Source organism: Mustela nivalis (genome assembly GCF_964662115.1).
Source record: "Mustela nivalis genome assembly, chromosome: 14".
Taxonomy (NCBI): Eukaryota; Metazoa; Chordata; class Mammalia; order Carnivora; family Mustelidae; genus Mustela; species Mustela nivalis.
The window spans coordinates 66468074-66489126 of record NC_139033.1 but is presented as its reverse complement, the minus strand read 5'-3'; the positions used below and the strand labels follow the sequence as shown (position 1 = coordinate 66489126).

Here is a 21053-nt window from a genome sequence, read left to right as displayed (position 1 = left end):
TCTACGACTGAGCCAGCCAGGTGCCCCAGAAAAATATTTAAAAACAAAAACAAAAAACTCAGTGACAGCTGGTCATCAAATATTATATAACTCATGGACCCTTTTAAAGAGGAAAAAAAAATGTTACAGACGTATTTTAAAAGAAAAATAATTCTCATGGACCTTTAATATCGCCTTAAATGATTTTTATTTTTTTAAAGTATAAACATAAACTAGGCATGAAGCTTGTATGCTTATAACCCTCCTATAATTGTAAAAGTAAATGTATTAAAATACAAACAAAACCACAAAAATCAACCATATTTTAATGAACACCACTACAACGAACAACATTAATTTAATGTGATGAATGATATTCTTGTAAATAAGTTGCCACTGTTGGGGTTTAATTGGTTTGTTGAAAAAAATTAATCAATCAGTGAGTAAATCTTGACATCATCGGTGCCAGCAGCAGGCAAAAACTATGGCATCACTGATCTTCCGAGCATCACCGGGCTCTTCACTGCTACATGAACATCAGGGAGTGAAAGTACTATCTATCTCTCATATAAGTAATGTTTCCTTCTCTCTTATATTTTCCCACACTTGTCACCATTGATAAACAGAGCAAGGAGATCATATTCACCACATAGTTCATAAACATATTTGGTACTTAATTTTACAGTATTGAAGGTTGCCTGGGGAATATATTTTACTTGCTTTATTTTTCTTATAACTGATTTTATAATCGTTTGAGACCCCATTCCTGTCCAGCAACGAGAACTACCTCACCAACCCAGTCCCTCCAAGGGGAAAATCGGTTTGTTTGTTTTTTTTTAAGATTTTGTTTATTTATTTACTTGACACACACAGAGAGAGAGAGAGAGAGCACAAGCAGGGGGAGCAGCAGAGGCAGAGGGAGAAGCAGGCTCCTCACTGAGCAAGGAGACTGATGCAGGGCTCAATCCCTGGACCCTGGGCTCATGACCTGAGCCGAAGGCAAAGGCTTTAACCCACTGAGCCACCCAGATGCCCCTCTCGGGTCAATTTAATTATTAGACCAGCCAAAGAGCCTAGAAGGGAAGAAGGAAAGCTTCCTCACCCCTACAAACCCCCAGGACAAGCCAACACTGAGACTGATTACTCCCTGAGCACAGACGGTACGCCTGTCTCTGTCGTTGGTGGTAGACACTCAGGGGAGCCGGTCCCCTGTAGGCACTATTAATCCCAATGGGAGCTCACAAGAATCAGCATAGAAGGGACAAGACCAGCCATCCGCAGAAGCAAAGCACTTCAAACAGGGCTATAAACAGGAGCCAGCCCCTCTGCCAAATAGAATCAGGAGCCAAGAGTGCCCGTCAAGCCCATCAAGAGACCAGAGGGTCTGTAGCATGTGGGCCGTCGCGTCCTTAGGACTGAAACCTTTTTTAAAGTGCCTGGGTGGCCAAGTCAGTTAAGCGTCCGACTCCTGATCTCGGCTCAGGTCTTGATTTCAGGTTCATGTGTTTAAGCCCTGCATCATGCTCCACATTGGACATGAAGTGTACTTAAAAAAAAGAGAAAACAACCTATTTGATCACATTGTGACTGGCAGCCTGACAGAAGTGTGGGGTGCTCTGTATGGATCCTAGAATCTAGGAGAAGAAGCCTAAGAGTAAATATTTGCCAGTGTTTTTCCTGTGCTGCAAAGACTGTATGTTGACAGGTCACTGCATAAAATAGAAGCCAACATTTACAGGGCACTTGCTGTCTGTGCCAGGCCAGAGGTTAGCTTAAAATTCCCTCTCAGTTAATCCTGACAAATACATAATGAGGTAGGTTTATCCATCAGTCTTTTGTGAGTTTGATTACTGGGAATCAGTCTCCTTTGGGACAGATTTGCTCCAAGGGGTGTGAGGATAACTGAATATCTGGACTTGCAAAGCAAAGAGTCTGGAACATAGTGAACCCCGCCAACATACAATTACCCTGAGGGTGCCAGGCTGAAACAGATGGCTGGACTGTCTTCAGTTGTCTTGATTACAAAAGAGATCATCTGTTCCAGCTGTGACCCAGGCAGCTTATCAAAGTCATGTTTTTGTTGCAAGATGCTGGACTCCAGGGGCGCCTGGGTGGCTCAGTGGTTTAAGCCTCTGCCTTCAGCTCGGGTCATGATCTCAGGGTCCTGGGATCGAGCCCCACGTCGGGCTCTCTGCTCAGTGGGGAGCCTGCTTCCCCCTCTCTCTCTGCCTGCCTCTCTGCCTACTTGTGATCTCTCTCTGTCTATCAAATAAATAAATAAATATCTTAAAAAAAAAAAAAAAGATGCTGGACTCCAAATATGCAAAACCCAGATTGGAACAGATGTGAGACATGGAGTTCAAATGAGCCAGTCTCTGCAGAAACTGGAACTGTTTTCATCATACATGCTTTACTTCGAGGACTCATCACAGAAACAAGAATGTATTCCACTAAAGATGGGTGACATGTCTGGAATGGCTTTTAGGGGACAAAAGTGGGCACAGAGGGGGAATGCATTGGCAAGGATTCTAACTGCCGCAAAGGAGAAGAACCCCCGTTCCCAAAAAGGCATCTTGATAGAAGATTTAAAACTGGAATCATTGACATTATGGTCTTACTACAACATGTAAATATCTAAAAGGTGGAGATTGTCATTATTCTGACCTTATGCAGCTTCCAGCCTAATGTCAGTCTGAGCTGATCACTCTAAGACAAGCGATTATCCTGTGGCTTGGGGAACACCCACCCGCTGCCCCCACATAATCGAAACCAGCAAGGCTGGGGAGGACTGGTATGCTGTTACTATACCAAGATGAAAGTGGCTGGCAAAGTGTGTCTGGTTTGGTAATTAGACCCCCTCATTACAGCTCTCAAAAGTAAAGCCAGACCCAGCAACTTTCTTTGACAGTAAAATTTTCCTACCCTCTTCCAGGTGTGGATACCGATCTAAGCAGTGTATTGTTGATAGTAATAAAAGTATAAAATATACACATGTATATGTATAGAATATATAGAAAGTAATGTATTAAAGATCAGAGAAAACTTAGGAAACAGAATATCCTATGATCTGAAAGACAGTCAGACAGCCTCAATTATGTACCTATGGATGAATGAATGGGGACCCGGTGCATCAATATGGACTCCATGCAGATGTGGGCAGAAAGGAAAAGGAGGGGCGCCTGGGTGGCTCAGTTGGTTGAGCGTCCAACTCTTGGTTTCAACTTGGGTCACCATCTAGATCTAGGGGTGGTGGGATTGAGCCCCGTGTCATATTCTCTGCTCAGTGCAGAGTCTACTTAAGATTCTCTCCGTCTATATTATGCTGAGTGAAATAAGCCAATCAGAGAAAGACAATTATCATATGATCTCCCTGATATGAGAAAGTTGAGAGGCAAAGTTGGGGGGTTCGGGGGAAGGGAAAAATGAAACAAGATGGGATCGGGAGGGAGACAAACCATAAGAGACTCTTAATCTCACAAAACATACTGAGGGTTGGAGGCGGGGGAGTGGTAGGAAGAGGGTGGTGGGGTTATGGACATTGGGGAGGGTGTGTGCTATGGTGAGTGCTGTGAAGTGTTTAAGCCTGATGATTCACAGACCTGTACCCGGAAGCTAATAAAAAATAAAAAAAAAAATTTAAAAATAAAGGCAGGTAACACTCAAGGACACCTGGAACTTAAAAAAAAAAAAAAAAAGGTTCTCTCCCTCTTCCTTTGCTCCTCCCCTTGCTCTCTCTCTCTCTCTCAAATAAATAAATTTTATTTTTTTAAAGATTTATTTATTTATTTGACAGACATCACAAGTAGGCAGAGAGGCAGGCAGAGAGAGAGAGGAAGAAGCAGACTCCCTGCTGAGCAGATAGCCTGATGCGGGTCTTGATCCCAGGACCTTGGGATCATGACCTGAGCCAAAGGCAGAGGTTTTAATCCACCCAGCCACCCAGGCACCCCCATCAAATAAATAAATTTTAAAAAAAGAAAGGAAAAGGAATATTTTGTAAATATTAAATATATGTTTGTATTTTATTTATACATATTTCAATTACTTTTAAAATGCTTTTACATTTTATAATATATGTATATTATATGCAATTTGCATGTTTATATGTATGCTATATATAGCACGGCAAAAGGAGGCTAAATGTAAATGCCCATCGCCTGAAGCTCATTCCCGCTAAGATGAGAATAAGGACTGATGTGTCTGCGGGGAGGAGGAGGGATGCCCAGCCCCACGAAGGAGAAAGACCAGACCGCTATCCAGGAATGAGCCCTTCTGAAGCCAGGCAGCCCCCACTTGTTGTGACTCTTTTAAAGTCTAAATGGGTCCTGTTTCACTTTAAACACGGCTATTCTAGAGCAATGGCGCTCTAGAAACCTCTGTCAAGTGGGAAAGCGGGTCCGCCCAGCAGAATCCCAACGCAGACACCCTTCTGCGTCTCCCTCCTTCCCTTTTTGAAAACAACCTCTTTCTTTCACATCTCCTGACTGTGAACATTCACTCAGAATAGCAGGAAGCCGATTGGGCCAAAGTGTCCTGTTTCACATCGTTCCCCAGCACACAATGTTTCCTCGCTTGTCTCCGGGTCCGAATTAGACACGGCTCTGAGGTCGCTGAACCTCCAATTGACTAAATCCCTCGCGTTGGCTCAGAGAAAGAGCGGTCCTGTGTATTTATTACAGAAAATTATCTGGTGTCTTTCAGATTTTTTTACAATGAACTTGTTCCCTTGTTTCCTGGGAATTCTTTGATATTCCAAAAAGCTTCTGGCACATTTTACATGAGAGTTTTCTAGCTTCTTCTTCCATAGAAACAGGAAGTTGACAGAAAGTCCCAAACATTTATTTTAGTTCCCAAAATTGGGATGGATGTCCCGCGGGTTCTAAAAATAGGAAAAGCCCTCCAACATTGGATTTTGTCTTTACCAAAAGGTTTAACAGATTTAAATTTAGTCTGAAATTTATCCACGACCCACCTGGTTGGGTTTGGAGGCATCTTTATGCTCATAAATATTCTTGGCTCTGAAAATACTACACCTGGAAAATGGCTCTATTTCCATTCCTGGACAGGATAAAATGAGTGTAACAACAACAAACATCGTTGACGATGGTAATATGCCTTTCACTGAACCACTGTATTCTCTCTTTTATAACAGGAATTGCTGTATTAGCTCATCTATGGGTCCTATCCACCGTGTTGCCTGTTTGCTTTTAATAATTTATTGAGGTGAAATCCTTTTTTTTTTTAAGATTTTATTTATTTATTTATTTGACAAAGATCACAAGTAGGCAGAGAGGCAGGCAGAGAGAGAGGAAGGCTGAGGCCTAAGCGGGGCTCGATTCCAGGACCCTGAGATCATGATCTGAGCTGAAGGCAAAGGCTTTAACCCACTGAGCCATCCAGGCACCCCGAGGTGAAATTCTTATAAAATTAAAGTGTTTTCAAGGAAACTATTTCAAAGTGAACAATTCAGAAGCATTTACTCCATTCAGTGTTACGCAACCACCGTTTCTATCCCGTTCCAAAACATTTCCAGTATTGCAAAGCAAAACCCTGGGCGCATGAAGCAATTTCTCCCGGTTGCCTCCTTCCCCCAGCTCCTGGCACCCCCCCTCATTCCTCCCACCCTTCCATCCCTCCCACCCTCCCCACCCCCGCCAGCCATCTGAGTTCTGTCGCTATGCGCTTATGTGTTCTGGATCTTTAATGTAAATGAAACCATACAATATGTAGTCTTTTGTCTGGCGTGTTTTGCTTAGCGCCCTGGTTTGGAGGCTCACGCACCGTGAAGCTTATGTCAGAGCTTCCTTCCAGTTTATGGCTGAGTAGTTTTGTATATTATGTGCATGTATCCGTTTGTTTATCCATCGATGGATACTCAGGCTCATCCTACCTTTTAGCTATTATGAGGAGTCTTGCTATAAGCATGTTGGTACAGGTGCTTGTTCAAGTGCCTGTTTCAATCATTTTGCGTATATCCCTAAAAGTAAAATCGCTGGGTCATATGGTAATTCTATGTTTAACTTGTTGAAGAACTGCCAACTGCCTTCCACAGTGGCTGTACCATTTTACATCCCCAGTAGCAACGTTTGAGGGTTCCAATTTTCCAACATGCTTGCCAACACTTTTTCTTTTCTTTTCTTTTTTCTAATTATTGTTATGTGGGGGGCCTGGCCGGCTCCGTCAGAGGAGCACGTGACATTTCATCTTGGGCTGGTGAATTTGAGCCCCACACTGAGTGTAGAGATTACTTAAAAATGAAATCTTCTTAAACATAATATAAAAAAATAATTGTTATAGCTATCCTAGAGTCATTGCCTATTTTTCTAAATAAAGTTTTGTTGGAATATAGCCATGCCCCTTCCTTTACGTGTCTATGATGCTTTTGCAACCACGGCAGAGACTGTATGGCTCATAAACCTAAAATATTTACTATGTGGCCCTTTAAGAAAAAGTTTTCTGTACTCTACTTTGGACAATTAGCCCTTCTTTTTAATTTGTCATTTTATTTGGCAGCTCCCCAAAATGATACCAAATAGTATTGTGACCTTGGATGAGTTAGCTTATTTTTAGTCCTAAATTCCCTTATCTGCAAAAAGATACAGTAGGAATTGTTGATTTCCAGGTTCCTTTTGGAACTTTATAATACTCGGAAAAACTATATTTCCAAGATGGGTGATTAATTTGCAGTTTATACTTTTTGTAGTCTGTAACTTGCTAGTCTTTCTTCTGGCTTAAGTTAATGGTTTCCTCATAATTCTCTTTGATCTATTCATCACACAAGCATAGGACAGTAGCCAGTTCCAGGCTCATGTTGTTCTTTCTCTGTAAGAAGTTCCAGTAATTTGGTGGAATTGTCTAGGAGGGTAAAGACACAGGAGCAAGTGAAAATCCCTGGCTCCTCTAGCAAGGAGAAAAGAAACCCTGTCAAAACCAAATGGCATCATTCATGGTTTCTTAAACACACAGCTGTGCCCAGTTTAAGACCAAGCCTTCTTTCTCTGGCTTCTCCACCTGGCATGGGGAGCCAAGAAGAAAATGAAAATGAAAAGAGATGGAGCAGGGGTGCCTGGGTGGCTCAGTGGGTTAAGCCTCTGCCTTCGGGTCATGATCTCGGGGTCCTGGGATCGAGCCCTGCGTCAGGCTCTCTGCTCAGCAGGGAGCCTGCCTCCCCCTCTCTCTGCCTGCCTCTCTGCCTACCTGTGATCTCTCTCTCTGTCAAATAAATAAATAAAATCTTAAAAAAAAAAAAAAAAGAGAGATGGAGCAAAGGAGAGAACAGACTAGTTCATGGTATGTGAAATGCATGGTCAAGGAATGCTTCTGTTGGACGCCTTGCATTAATAACCTACTTACCCCCTTAGAAGACTGGAAGGGTGATCAAGATACTTGGCAGGCACCTTGATCTACCAGGAGTTGGGTGTGGACGAGACCCCAGGAAATACTGTAGCCCAGCCGCTCAGTTTCAAAAGGAAGAAAAAGAAATGCACCATCTGGCCCCTATTCCCTGGAGGAACTGGCTGCAGAACACAGGTAAGTCCCGCGCGCCCCAACTCCAGTCCAGGGAAAGGAGATACACACGCCGATGGAAAAGCAGATGTTTTGTAACTCATGGGATGAAATGTGCCGAGCAGCTGGGGAGTAAGGGGGATGTTCTGCTGGTCAGACCCTGCTGACCCCGGAATCGATGTTGCCTGCTGTGGTCAGGAAAGACCAGCCTGGTCCCCAGAGAACTGTAAAATATTCCTAAGTAATTCTTACCTTTGGGTCTCTAAGACGGTTTGCATGAAACCTCACCGTGAATGGAGCACTGTGTTAAGGTTTACTCCTCAACAAGCTGACATGAAGTTGGGGAGCAAACTAGAAACCCTCTGGAGAGGGAGGGCTCAGATGTGTGTCCAACCCTCCACCCAAGGAACCAGGTGTTCTTGGCTCAGCACCGCTGGTGTCCCAACTCAGCCTGGTAGGACTCAGTTGAACCAACTTCCTGATATCAGGAAGGCCCGCCTGTGCATCCCCTGGGGTCCCGCCTGTGTTAGAATTGGGGTGACGGCTACTTGATGTGAAACTCTTGCTATTATTGTGGAACAAACTCTAGCTCTGAAATTGCTCAAAGTTCATTTTTTCCCCCAGCTCTACTGAGGTATGATTGACAAAAATTGTATATATTTAGGTCATATAACATGATTTTTAAAAAAAGATTTTATTTATTTATTTGGCAGAGATCACAAGTAGGCAGAGAGGAGGCAGAGAGAGAGGGAGAAGCAGGCTCCCTACTGAGCAGAGAACCTGATGCAGGGCCTGATCCCAGGACTCCAGGATCATGACCCAAGCCAAAGGCAGAGGATCAACCCACTGCGCCACCCAGGCATCCCTAACACGATTTTTTAAATGTGTACAATGTGGTTTAATATATGTCTCCACTGTGAAGGGATTACCACAACGAAGTTAAAGAATATATCCACACCTCAAATAGTTACCCTTCTTTTTTTCAGACTTCATTTTTAAAATCCAAGGCCACAGGCTCCCTATTCTATGTGCCCTGAATCTCTTGCTGCTCCCACCCTGCTTCCACACCACGCTTCTGCACAGTCTGTCTTCTCTGCTGGAAGGCACCAATTCTAGATTTCCACCGACTTCTACAAATGCCTCGAGATTCAAGTCCCATACCACCTCCTCCAGGAAGTCTTCCCTGACCTCATGGTTTCTCCATCTCACTTTTATCACAACATGGCCCATACCCTAACATGCTTTCCTGTTTACTTATCCTCCTTCCTAGCGAGTCAGCAAATCTCTGGAGGGTAGGCACTGGCTCTTCTACCGCTGCCTCCCTTGTGTTTAGTTCCCTAGCGACTTGCAGCAGGCTCTCGATGACGGAGATGAGGAAAGAGTGATCGTGGGGTGTTTGCTGCTCCCTCTGAGCATCCTCCCTGTGGAGGCTCTGGGAGGCCACTTCCCTCATGGGTGCTCTTTGGAAGAGGGCAGGCTTTTATCCAGGACCCTGGGATCATGACTTGAGCTGAAGGCAGCCGCTTAATGACTGCGCCACTCAGGCACCCCTTGGGCTGAGTTTTCATAGTCACCTCAATAACTTCTCTTCCATTCTCCCTCTGTCACCTGTAGCAGAGGGGATGGGGCCACTGTCGCTCTTCCATAGTGTCTGAATGTAACTCCAGACATGGCTGTCTCCTTAAACTCTCCCTGGGTCCCAGGCCCCAAGGGTCTGCAGTCCCCCCACACCCCCCACTCCATAGCCAAGGTCCTTCCCGGACGCCTGATGCCACCTGCCACCGGAAGTCCTCTTTCCTGACTCTGGGCCTCCTATCTGTGGTTGTCGCTGTTTTGCCCTTCCTTGAGCCCCTTCAGACTCCCCCTGCAGCTCCAATTATGCCTTCTCTGTGAAGCTTTCCCCAGTCTTCCCAGGCTGAGTAACCGCCCCCCCCCCACCAGTCTGCCATCTGGCAGCACCTCTGCCAGCCTCTAGTCCCGCCCCCTTGACTTCTCCCCAGTTGCAAGAGATCTGGGTGGGGGGGTGGGGGGGCCGGCTTTACTCACCTCTGGAGCCCTGACAGCTAACACACCAATGAGCAAGAGAATTGCCTTTTCAATGGATGTCTAAGCCAACTGGGTCTTTGGGTCTTCCTGAAGCAGGCATTACTACTGTGGGGGTTAAGGGAGCGAAGGGGCAGGACAGGAGCCAAGCTGCGTGTTCTTCTTGGTTGGAAGTCAAACACAAACATAGTCAGCTATGTATCTGCTAATTGTGCGTGCAAAACATCCGCATATTAAGCCCATTCAGCTTGGGCATTGGTCCTGTTAGCCGGGAGGGCTGAGCGGGCAAGTCTGGGTGACAGTAGCAGCTGGGCGGGAAGGGAGGGCAACAGCTGGTGAGGAAGGGGCGGGCAGGACTTGGCAGATTTACCACACTCCTGGGCCTGCTCAGCTGCTGGGCGGCTGTCACTGAGCAGGAGCCCAGGCTTATTCTGGCAGGACACGTTAGTCTCCCCTTCCTGGCCGACACCTTCTGGGAAGCATTATGGTATAACAGAAGAGATGGGCTTCAGAGCTGCGGAGACCCGGGACCAAATCCCAGCTCAGCCACTGCTGGCTGTGCGATCTCAAGCAAGTTACTTAACCTCTCTGATCTTCAGACTCCTCTTCCAAAAAAAAAAAAAAAAGAAAGAAAGAAATTAAAAAAAAAAACAAAACATTATTTCTCAGGATTCTTTATTCCTAGAGAAAATGCTTTTTGAGTCCTCATCTGTATCATCTCTTCACTAGTCAATAGGAATAGACAAGTCTTTAAATATTAGTTTCTTTTCTTCTATTTATTTCCTAAGCCAAGCCCAGAATCCTTCAAGAAATCCCCTTCATTCTTTCTTTCCTCCGGTGCCCATTATATTTACTCCAAGGAAGGTCATCTAATAATAATAGTAACACCTAACGCTTGTCATGTACTTACTACGTGCTAGGCACTCTCTGAAGGAATTACATATATTTACTAATTTAATGCTCCTAACACAAAGAGATTGGGAGTTTACAAGCAAGGTAAGGGAGGTACGGAGAGAGGAGGGATCTGTCAAGGTCAGGCGGCTAGCAGATAATGAAGCTGGGATTTGAACCTGAGCATCCCAGTTCCAGCCCCTAGTGGGAGCCAGAGGGCCTAGAGTTCAGTCCATCTGGAGGATACCATGTCCGCATAGCTCTCTCCGCAGTCCCTTCTTTTCTCTCTTCTTCTCAACTGAAGAAACTCAAGGTCACTTTGGGCAGGGTTAGGTGCCAGGCTCAGAGTTTCCCAACTACTTATGGCATTTGTCCTGAGCCCCATTCCTGTGCCCTTCCTCTGAACTGGGCAACACCGGACACTCAAAGGCAAATGGCTGAAACTAGTCACCTTATTGAGTAAGCCATTTCTATGACTTTATCCTTCTAGTTGTAACAATCATTAGAAGGTACCTGATCTAATGGTTAAAAAAAAAAAAAATTTCCATTAGATACCATGATGTTTGTTTTCATGTAATTAATACCGATCTGAAAAGCATTCTTTGTTTTTGCTAGTGTTTCAATTTCTGCCCCCATAAATATTTGTGCTGTTGTCTTAGTTTCAATGAGCTTTTGCTGTTTTCCTTGGACTGGGTTTTTCCGATGGGACGGGGTTGGAGTGTTTACAGTCATCTTCAGAGCTTTGCATCCAAACCGCAGTAGCCACAGCTCCGAGAGGACATCCATGTACAGTCAAAACAAGCCTGGGGTGAGCCCCGTGAGCTCCGCAGTGCTGTGTCTCAGCGGCAGGGTGACCCTGAAGCTGAAGACACCGGAGGCAGCCATTCCAAGGAGGAACAGCAGGAACAAACCCATCACTGAATCTTCGTGAACTTCGCTCTTGAATTGACTGAGGTTCCCACAACCCAGAACAGAAGTCTAGGGAAGAATGCTTTCTTGTCTCAAGGGGGTCCACGTACCACAAGATAAGTCAGTAGGTGGCCTGGAGAAATTGGAGCATGAGTTTACAGAGTGTGGTGTGGGTGATGGGACCTCACAGGAAGAAAACTTAGCAGATAGAAAATTTCCCAGCTCCCCTATATAAGTCGGTAAATTCTTTATTTTGATTTCCTCTTCTATAAAATGGGAATAAGAATACTTGCCTTGCTTTTCCCCCAGCGACCAAATCGATCAACTGTAAAGTGCAAACTGTAAAGTGCTCTGGAAATGTGATCAATTATATTATCATTATTCTGTAATGTTTATAATAAAGGAAGTGGCATTTCCCCAGAACAGCATATATTGTATATAACAGAGATTTCCACTAAAATGCACCAGAAAAAGAAATGATACAATTCTTATGAGAAACATCTATTTGCATTTTCAAACCTAGGGAAAGAGAGATAGCTTGGCAAACATAATAACAGAACAACAAAACATAGCAAGGTAGTGATGGGTGCAGGGGACTTCCCATGGACACCATCCCGAAGTGCTCCAGACACACGAGGAGGGGGAGGCCAATGAAATGTGCACCACGGAAGAGCCAACTCCTCCGTGTGCACAAGGTGGGATCAGACTCAGTCACTGGGGCTCCTGCCCTAGGGTAAGGGGAGCTCAATGTTAGAGCGTGCTGCGGACTAAATTGTGTCCCGCATGTGTGTATATTGAAGTCCCAACCCCACAGTGTGGCAACACTTGGAAATAAGGTCTTTGGGAGGTAATTAAGGTTAAATGAGGGCATGAGGATGGAGTCCTAATCCACTAGGACTGGGGGCTTTAGAAAAAGAAGAGCTCTCCAGCCGCCCGCACCCCCCGCTCCTCCCCCCGCAAGAAAAAAGGCCACATGAGGACAAAGCAGACATCTGCAAATAAGGAAGAGAGCTGTCACCAGAACCCAAACTCTGCTGGAACTTTCATCTGACTTCCAGCCTCCCCAACGGTAAGAAAATAAATTTCACCCATCTGTGATGTTTCGATATGGCAGCCCCAGAAGACTGGGGCGTTGGCAATGTCTTCATTATTCTTTTAAAACTAAAAAGAAAATCAAGTTTTTCTTTAAAATGCACTAATCTCAGGGTGCCCGGGTGGCTCAGTCAGTTGAGCGTCTGCCTTTGGCTTGGGTCTTGGTCCTGGGGTCCCTGGATCAAGTCTCCTGTAAGGCTCCCTGCCCAGTAGGGAGTCTGCTTCTCCCTCTCCCTTTGCCCCTTCCCCTACTCATGCTCTTGCTTTCTCAAATAAATAAACAAATCTTAAGAAAAATTTAAAATTCATTGACCTCTCCAATTTCTACCCATATACTCAATAAAAATGAAGAAAAAAAAAAAAACAAAAAAACACAATTCCAGTGGAAAAGTCTTACGGGGTAACCTTTTGTCTCAAGGTGATCTCCTAGAGAAGAGCATAGTACTCTGCCCACCCAATTCTTCTCAGAACCAGTCTACTGTTTTTAAAAGTTCACAAAATCAGGGGCACCTGGCTGGCTCAGTTGGAAGAGCATGGGGCTCTTGATCTCGGGGTCATGAATTCAAGCTTCACATTGGGATTAGAGAGGACTTAAGTAAAATTAAGTAATTTTTACTTAGGTAAAAATTAAAAAAAAAAAACCAAAACATTAAAAAGTTCACAAAATCGGGAATGCCAGGATAGCCAAGGATCGTACGTGTTATGGGGTCTAGTCGTGCACCCACGTTACCATTTCAATCCCTTAGTGGACAGACTGGAAACTCACACGTTGGATTCTGACCACCGGAGGTCATAGCATGGTCTTCTCGTTGCTTGGCTATGGAACTCTCGAGAAACTTGAGAAATCTCCAAATGCCAGTCTTATCTGTGAAACAGGAGCAATAATCCTAACAGCCTCCAGCTTCCACCTGTTGTAAAGAAACAAAATAACGTAGCCCAGGGTAGTGTCTGGCACCCAGTGAGGGCCCAGTTAATGTTAACTTATTACTCTCCATCTCAGAAAAGTCAGACCCAGGATAAAAAAAAAAAAAAAAAAAAAAAACTGTGCGATGGAGCTAAAGCTCCAGACCTCCCATTAGAGCGTCCACCCCACTCCTCCACGCCTGCCAATTAGTTATCTACGGAACTGTAAAGCCAAATAACAGAGAATCAGAGTGAGGGGAGGAAAAGTGTTCAAAGAGAATGAATAGAATTAATTTAATGAAGTCCCATTCAGGAAATCCTTTCACTCAGGACAAGCGAAGCCATTGTCTACATGACACTGAAAGGTATTATTTATGTAAATGTGCTTTGCAGCTCCACGCAGTGAGCCTGGCACCGTTGCTCCAGTATTGTGCAAAGCAATGGCAGCAGAGAGGCTGGCACGGTGTGGGACGCGTCCCCAACTTGAAGAACGGGTGACCCTGGAGGATGCAGAGGACGCACCCGCACCTTAGGCCACAGGGCACCAACATGGCCCAGCTTCCCAGAGCACCAATTTTACGAAGCAAAAGGCAAAGATCTACACGAATTGTAAGGCAATGTCTAATACCTGAAAGAACTTTCTGGCATGCCATGTTCTGGTTCTGGCTGCGCCTCCCGTTCCACAGGGGCTGAGACCTGGGCTCTGCCAGGGAACTCTGGGGCAGGGGGACAGACTAGCACCGGAAGGAGAGGCAACCTCGCCACTGACCTTGCCACCCCAGCAGCCTCCCGCTTTCCCGCAGAGTGATCTTTGTCAGATGGGACAGGCTCAGCCTCTCCTCCACAAGGAAACACCTTCCACACCTCCCTTGGGCTGCTGGAGTGAAGTCCTTGTTTCTTTAATTTGCCACGATGCCCTGAAGCCTGACTCCCTATACCCATTCATTCATTCATTCTTTCATTTAACAGAGAGAGCACTTGCGGGGGTGGTGGGAGCAGCAGGCAGTGGGAGAGGGAGCAGCAGGCTCCCCGCTGAGCACAGAGGCCCGTGGGGGACTCCATCCCAGGACCCCCGGTTCAAGACCTGAGCCAGCCAGGGGTCCCTCCCCACAGCCTTTTAAGTCTTTGACATCCCTCGGCTGCTCAAACACACCTCCTTCCCTCCACCCCTCAGCATCCAACCCCCCTTCTCCAACAGTCACTCCCTGTTCTTCCCGGGCTCCCCGCCCCCTGTGCAAAACCTTGGCTGTCTGAGAGTTCATTTACAACCCCCTCCAGTGCAAAGCTTCTCCCCGGACCCTCCACCCCAGCAGGTGCTCAGAACGCCAAGGGAAGTGCGCACACCGCCACCACCTAACTGCCAGGATTCACCGGCGACACAAATTTGTATTTAACCCGGTGTGGGAAGGCGCTGACTACGATTTGGCTCTCATTCGCTTTTCCAGTTTGCCCAGAAAGTTTCTTGACGAGGTTTGCGCTGCTCTTTGGAAATGAAATCTCAGCAGATTTCATTTCCAAACAATTAAAACAGGAAGTGAAATTCTCAAGGGCGCTCCACTGTGACAAAAGTCACATTACGAAACCCAAGCGTCCTCATCTGTTAGGTGGCTACCGCGCCCAGGGCAGCGTGACTTTCCGGGACTCCCGCAGTCAAGACTCCCTTGAAATTCACTGAAAGAGGCTCTCGCCGCATCTATTTCACCCGCTGCCAGGCAAAGCGGGCTGAGGGTTCTGAATGCCAAAGCAAGCCCCTGAAGACGCTGAGTCAGGTCGTGGGAAGAAGGGGCTGCAGGGAGCCAGGCGGGAGGCCAGCGGCAGCTTGGAAGACACAAAAGTGTTTCCTTTATTGAAAAAACAAAAACAGAAAGTTTTGTGGAGGAAGTTTTGTGTCCCCAGGCAAGTTCCAACTACACCAGAACAGCTGAGCTAAGCTCAGCCCGCCTCTTCCAGAAGGAGGGAGAAGTGAGGGTCTGTCTTCCCGGCATGCCAGGGCCCAAGGAAGGACCCAGGGGGGGTTCTGTCCACCTCAGAAACAACACAGCACCCCAAGGAATCCAGCAAAACCAGACTTGCCCTCAGGGCATCACCAATTCTCAGTGCTTCTGGTTTTGTCTGATCGTGTTCATGTCTTTATTTGTTGCTGTTTTGTTTTTCCGGGGAGGTGAACAGTCGTCAAAGAACAAATGAACTGAGAAAAAGAACTCAATGGCCAGGCTGGGGTGGGGGGGGTGGGAGGGTTGGGGTGGGGGCACAGGCATGCGCTTGAGCCAGCAAGCAGTGAGAGGTTGACGTGGAGCTTGTTTTCTTCGGTTCTTACAAATAGGCTCATGATTTGTGCCGTCACGAACTCTGCAACGGGCTGTTCATTGTATTGTTGTCGTTTGTTTTGTCATCCATGCATTCATCTGACATTGCATGGGAAGTCACCTACGGGGGCGCCTGGGTGGCTCGGTGGGTTAAGCCTCTGCCTTGGGCTCAGGTCTTGATCTCAGGGTTCTGGGATCTGGGATCGACTGGCACTTCCCCTCCTACCTGCCCCCACCTGCCTCTCTGCCTACTTGTGATCTCTGTCAAATAAATAAATAAAATCCTTACCAAAAAGAAAGAAAGAAAGTCACCTACTAACAATGATAATAGTTCTTAGACCTTCGTGCTTCAGTCACCCCAAGACTTACCAAATGCAGAAGTGGCCCCAGAATCCCAAAGCTTCGGGTGTGGAATGGTATAGCAATGGACAGGCGCTGGAATTTGCATTTCTTAAAAACTCCCAGGTACTGCACGTGTCGCCAGCACTAGGAACACAGTTTGAGAAGCCTTGCCTGAAAACATCCACCATCAAATCCCTAGAAAGCCCAGAAGTTAGGTGATGCTCAAGAATTACTCAGTAAACTGAATTGAAGCTACTTTGAAACAATCCTGGACTCCCAGAGGTAACAGGCCGGCTTGTGCAAGTATTTATACATTTTCTCTGCTGAGACAGACGCAACCGTGCAAGAACAATTTGATAGAGCACAGTGGTCTCATTGTACAGCAGATATTAGGTGGAGAACAGAATTTGCAACTGACTTAGTGGTGAGTTGACTTAGCTACGGACATCCTGGGAATTATTAAGAAAAATAGGAAAATTATTTTCTCATTTTTACCACTTACCCCTGCAGGTACTTCCTTCTTCTCTTTCTCTCTTCTTCAATCTCCTCTCTCCGCCCTCCCCCTTCCCTACAGTCCCTCTTCCCCACCCTCCCCTTCTCCACCCTCCCTCCTCCACCCTCCCCCTTTCTCCACCGTCCTCCTCCTCCACCCTTCCCTCTTTTCCACTCTCTCCCTGCTCCACTCTCCTCTCTTCTCTACCCTCCCCTACTTCTCCACCCTCCCTCCTTCTTCACCGCCCTCCCCCCCTTTCCCACCATCTCCACAAGGCTATCAGTGAATATTTGTACAAATACTTCGAGTTCTTTGGAAGAGAGAGGCTGCATTGTTGCCAAATGAAATAAATAATTTCTCTCTGTTTTTCTTTAAGAAGGTAGATTGGACAATATTATATTAAAAAAAAATAAAGAACCCCCTGAATTTGTCTTCTCTATAATACCTTGTGTATCAAACTTCAGGATAAACAGAAAGCCTCACTTTTTTTTTTCCCCATCAAGATTTTATTTATTTATTTGACACAGAGACAGTGAAAGAGGGAGCACAGCAGGAGGAGTGGCAGAGGGAGAAGCAAGCTTCGTACTGGGCAGGGAGCCTGATGTGGGGCTCAATCCCAGGACCCTGGCATCATGACCTGAGCTGAAGGCAGACAATGATTGAACCACCCAGGCACCCTGAGATTTCTTATTCTTTTTTTTTTTTCAGCCTCACTCTTTTTATGAAATCTATTTAATCTATATAATCTATTGAAATCTATAGTCAAAGGTGACTTGTGCAGTGGGTTTACCAGTTGGCTATTTTATAAAGTATTTCTAAATTTATAATAGTGGTTTGTTTTCTATAAGTAGTGTCATATCAACTACCCTCTTGTGTTCTTGAGTTCTCTCACTATTATCAAGTTATTTTATTGCTACTCATCTAGTGGCAAACCTGGAGAGATGTAAATTATATGGGCTTATAATTTAGCTTTTGTCCCCTCTTGGTTATTTTGCAAAGAGAGAAAGTAACTTTATAAGTCTTCCAATTTTAAAAATATGCATCAGCCATTAACTTATTTGTATTTCAGATTACCATTCAGGTAAAAATTAAGTGCATATTTTAAGTGCACTGTGTCTCTCATATATCAATCTGGTTTGTTTTTTTTTATAGTGTTTTGGTAACTTTTTAAAAGCGATTTTACTTATTTTTGAGAGAGAGCACGCAAACCGGGAGAGGAGCAGAGGGAAAGGAGAGGGAGAAAGAATCTCCAGCAGACCCCACGTTGAGCATGGAGCCCAAATCAGGGCTTGATCTTATGGCCCCGAGATCATGACCTAAGTCAAAACCAAGAGCTGGATGCTGAACCGACTGAGCCAGCCAGGTGCCCCTTGGTAACTTCTTTAAAGCTTTCTTTTCATTAATCTTTAGAAGATGAACACTGGGGTGCCTGGGTGGCTCAGTGGGTTGAGCCGCTGCCTTCGGCTCAGGTCATGATCTCGGGGTCCTGGGATCGAGTCCCGCATCGGGCTCTCTGCTCAGTGGGGAGCCTGCTCTCCTTCTCTCTCTCTCTCTCTGCCTGCCTCTCAGTGTACTTGTGATTTCTCTCTGTCAAATAAATAAATAAAATCTTAAAAAAAAAAAAAAAAAAAAGAAGATGAACACTGTATATAAGCATACGGGGAGGGGGGAAGCTATAAGGGCGCCTAATGAAAGGTCTCATACCAGATCTTTTAAATTTACCTCTGTATCAGAATCACAAATAACCCTTTTAACTACAGGAGGAGTTCTGAATTTTAACCCTAATTTGGGCATTGTGTATTAGGAGAGGTTGACAATGTAAAATGAAACGGTCCCGTCTCTTACTAAAACAGCCTGGATAGTCTGGGAGGTGGCCATCAACCCCTGCGAGTCTTCATGGGAAAGAAGCAGGCTCCTCTGCTTCCCGATACATACCATCCAAAACAAAATCAGAATGGTGAATAGGAGAGCCACAGAATGCTGTCAGCTCTAGAGTCCCCACAGACTTTCATGATAGTGGTGAATGAGAGAAGATTCTAGAAAATCATACAATCTCCCAAGGGTCTTTCTTGTTTTTAAGGATAAATGATAGAAAGAGATGATAGATGGTTAGACGATAGATAGCACCTATCATTGACTGAGCCCTATTGCTGAGTCTTTTTTTTGTTTTAACTGAGATGTAATTCACATATCATAAAGGTCACCCTCTAAAATTACACAGTTCAATAGGTTTTTAGTATATGCGCAAGGTTGTATGACCATCACCACTATCTCATTCCAGAATATTTTCATCATGCCCAGTAGATAAAAGTATTATAAAATGAGTTTTCTATGTAACAAGATAAAGAGAATTTTGACCTCTTAGCGGTGATATTAGAATTCCTTACAGTAAGAAGCTTGTTTTTGCTCAGGAGATGCGTTGATAAGGCCAAGCTGCAGAGCAAGCCGAATGTGACTGCATGACAGAGGAGGGACTCACTGTGGCCTCCTGGGAGCAGGGGGCTGGTGGGCAGGGAGAAAGGACCGTGCTGGAGCAGAGGTTTTGTTTAGCTACCTATTCCAGATGTCTGGAACAGTGCCTGGTACCTAGCATTTGCTCATTACATGTATGTTGCCTGGTTTAATTCTATGTTTATTAGATATCAGGTTCTGTTTATATCCATGTCTATTAGATCATGTCTTATTTTATTTTATTTTATTTTTAAGATTTTTTTAAAAGTAATTCCTACCCTCAACATAGGGCTTGAACTCATAATTCCGAAATCAAAAGCCACATGTTCCACCGACTGAGCCAGCCAGGCACCCCTACCCCGCCTTTTAAAATCACCTTGTTCAGGGGTGCCTGAGTGACTCAGTTGTTTAAATGTCTGCCTTTGGCTTGCGTCATGTTCCCAGAGTTCTGGAATTAAGCCCGGGGCCCACATCTGGGCTTCCTGCTCAGCAGGAAGTCTGCTTCTCTCTCCCCTTTACCCCCACTCCTTCTCTCTTGATCACTCACTTTTTCTCCCTCTCAGATAAATAAGTAAGTAATTAATTAAGTAAGTAAATAAATAAAATCTTCTTGTTCAAACCTACTAAATCTTTGTTGATGTTTTGTCTCCCTGATCCAACAGTTTCTGAAAGAATGACTTTAAATCTCCCATTTGGACCATAGCAATTGTCGGTTTGTTCGTTTGTAATTTTGATCCTTTTTTCCTTCATCAATTTCAAGGCTGTGTTGCTGGGCATAGGCATCGGGATTCTCAACTACCAGAGACGGGAACTGACTTTGGCCCATTGCGAGACCTGAAACACTGGGCTTGGTGCTACCTAGCTGCACCGCAAGCCACAGAAAAAGCCACATGGCAAACTTGCAAATTATCACAGCATCTCTGCAAAGTTACCCATGCTGCTCTCCAGCACCCTGAGCAGCTCCCAGCCACTGGAATGTGACCAACGGACCTAAAATGCTGCCCCAGGAACTCCGTCTTGCTAGAGACCCCAGCCTGCTGGAGAAATTCCATGGTCTTTGCTTTTCCACGTCACTAGCTCCTAAATGGAGCTGTCCATTGGCAGAGCCTAGATCACATGACTTGCCTTGAGGACCATGACCCTGGGAAATGACAGTAAGGTATTTTGAGCTTTTATAAGAGAAGGTAGAGAATCATTCAAAATGAGAAGTGGGTGAGGATTCTGGGCAAAATAAATGTCTATTCCAGCTACGTATATAAATGCCTGATTTGTCTATCTTCTTGATATGTTTGGTTGGTCCTTGACTTGCATATTTTTGCTGTGAGATATTCCCTTCCTGACCTGTCTTTTTTCATGTGCCCTGCAGGACTAACATTGGCCAGGGAAAGACTAGAGCTGGCTTTCACAGTATTGGACAGGAGCCCCCATCCTAAAATCCCTCCCTGGCCTGGATCCTCATTCTTTTCAAGCCCAGTAGGACCAGGGGAAAGGGTTTTCCTTCAGGGAAGAGTACTTTTTTGTTTCTTTCTAGACTTCCTACACCTGGCTGCTGGTAGGCAATCCAGTCTATCTCCTAGAGGACAGACACTTCTGACAACGAGTATACCAGCTCTTGCCAGGGCCAGAGTTCCTTAAAGGGAAAGAATCTACCTACAGCCCACTTCTTGGGTTTCCCAAGGACCCAAATCTTGGCCTGGGGGGAGCGGGGAGTCCATTTCTGAGAGAATTGAACAGAAAAGGGGAAAAGGAACTTTGGCTTGGCTAAGGGGCTGAAATCTACGTATACCAAGTATAATCCAAGTACACAGAGAAAAAAAACCATCACCTACTTAAGACATATATAGCAAACACTGTATATCCAGTCCCTTAGCCTAAGAAATAAAGCAGCACAGCCTCAACTGAAGCCCTCTGTAGCCTTCCCAGGTCCCACTCTCATTCTACCCCAGAGGTTTTGAGTCTTAAGAAGTCATTCCCTCTTCCAACCTTATAAAGATATTTTCACCTATATTCCTTTAGGCTATTAAAGTGTTACCTTCTTATTTAAGCTCTCTGCAATAGATTTTTACTTACGATGTAAGACGGTGATATAATTCATTTTGTTTCCCTGTGGAGGGCCAGTTTTCCCAGCGCCATTTACT

At 45.3% G+C, this 21053-nt stretch overlaps 1 protein-coding gene and 1 long non-coding RNA gene across 3 annotated transcripts in view; one reads left to right on the top strand and one right to left on the bottom strand.

Annotated features, from left to right (window-relative positions):
• Positions 1–20169, top strand: part of RBBP8 (RB binding protein 8, endonuclease) — a 144248-nt gene extending 124079 nt beyond the window's left edge. Inside the window, exons 18-19 of the mRNA XM_082698745.1 lie at positions 7341–7509; positions 19676–20169. Coding sequence (XP_082554871.1) covers positions 7341–7509; positions 19676–19896 — 390 coding nt within the window. The 3' untranslated portion in view covers positions 19897–20169. The remainder of the gene's footprint in view (positions 1–7340; positions 7510–19675) is intronic.
• LOC309847891 lies at positions 11741–16549 on the bottom strand. Of its 2 annotated transcripts, XR_014302696.1 has the most exons (5): positions 16474–16549; positions 15999–16115; positions 13952–15164; positions 13187–13328; positions 11741–12056 (listed from the first exon to the last, which is right to left on the bottom strand). It is a non-coding gene; the product is annotated as an uncharacterized lncRNA (long non-coding RNA). The 2 variants fall into 2 exon arrangements; XR_014302697.1 differs by lacking the exon at positions 13952–15164.
• Positions 20170–21053: the final 884 nt, after the last annotated feature.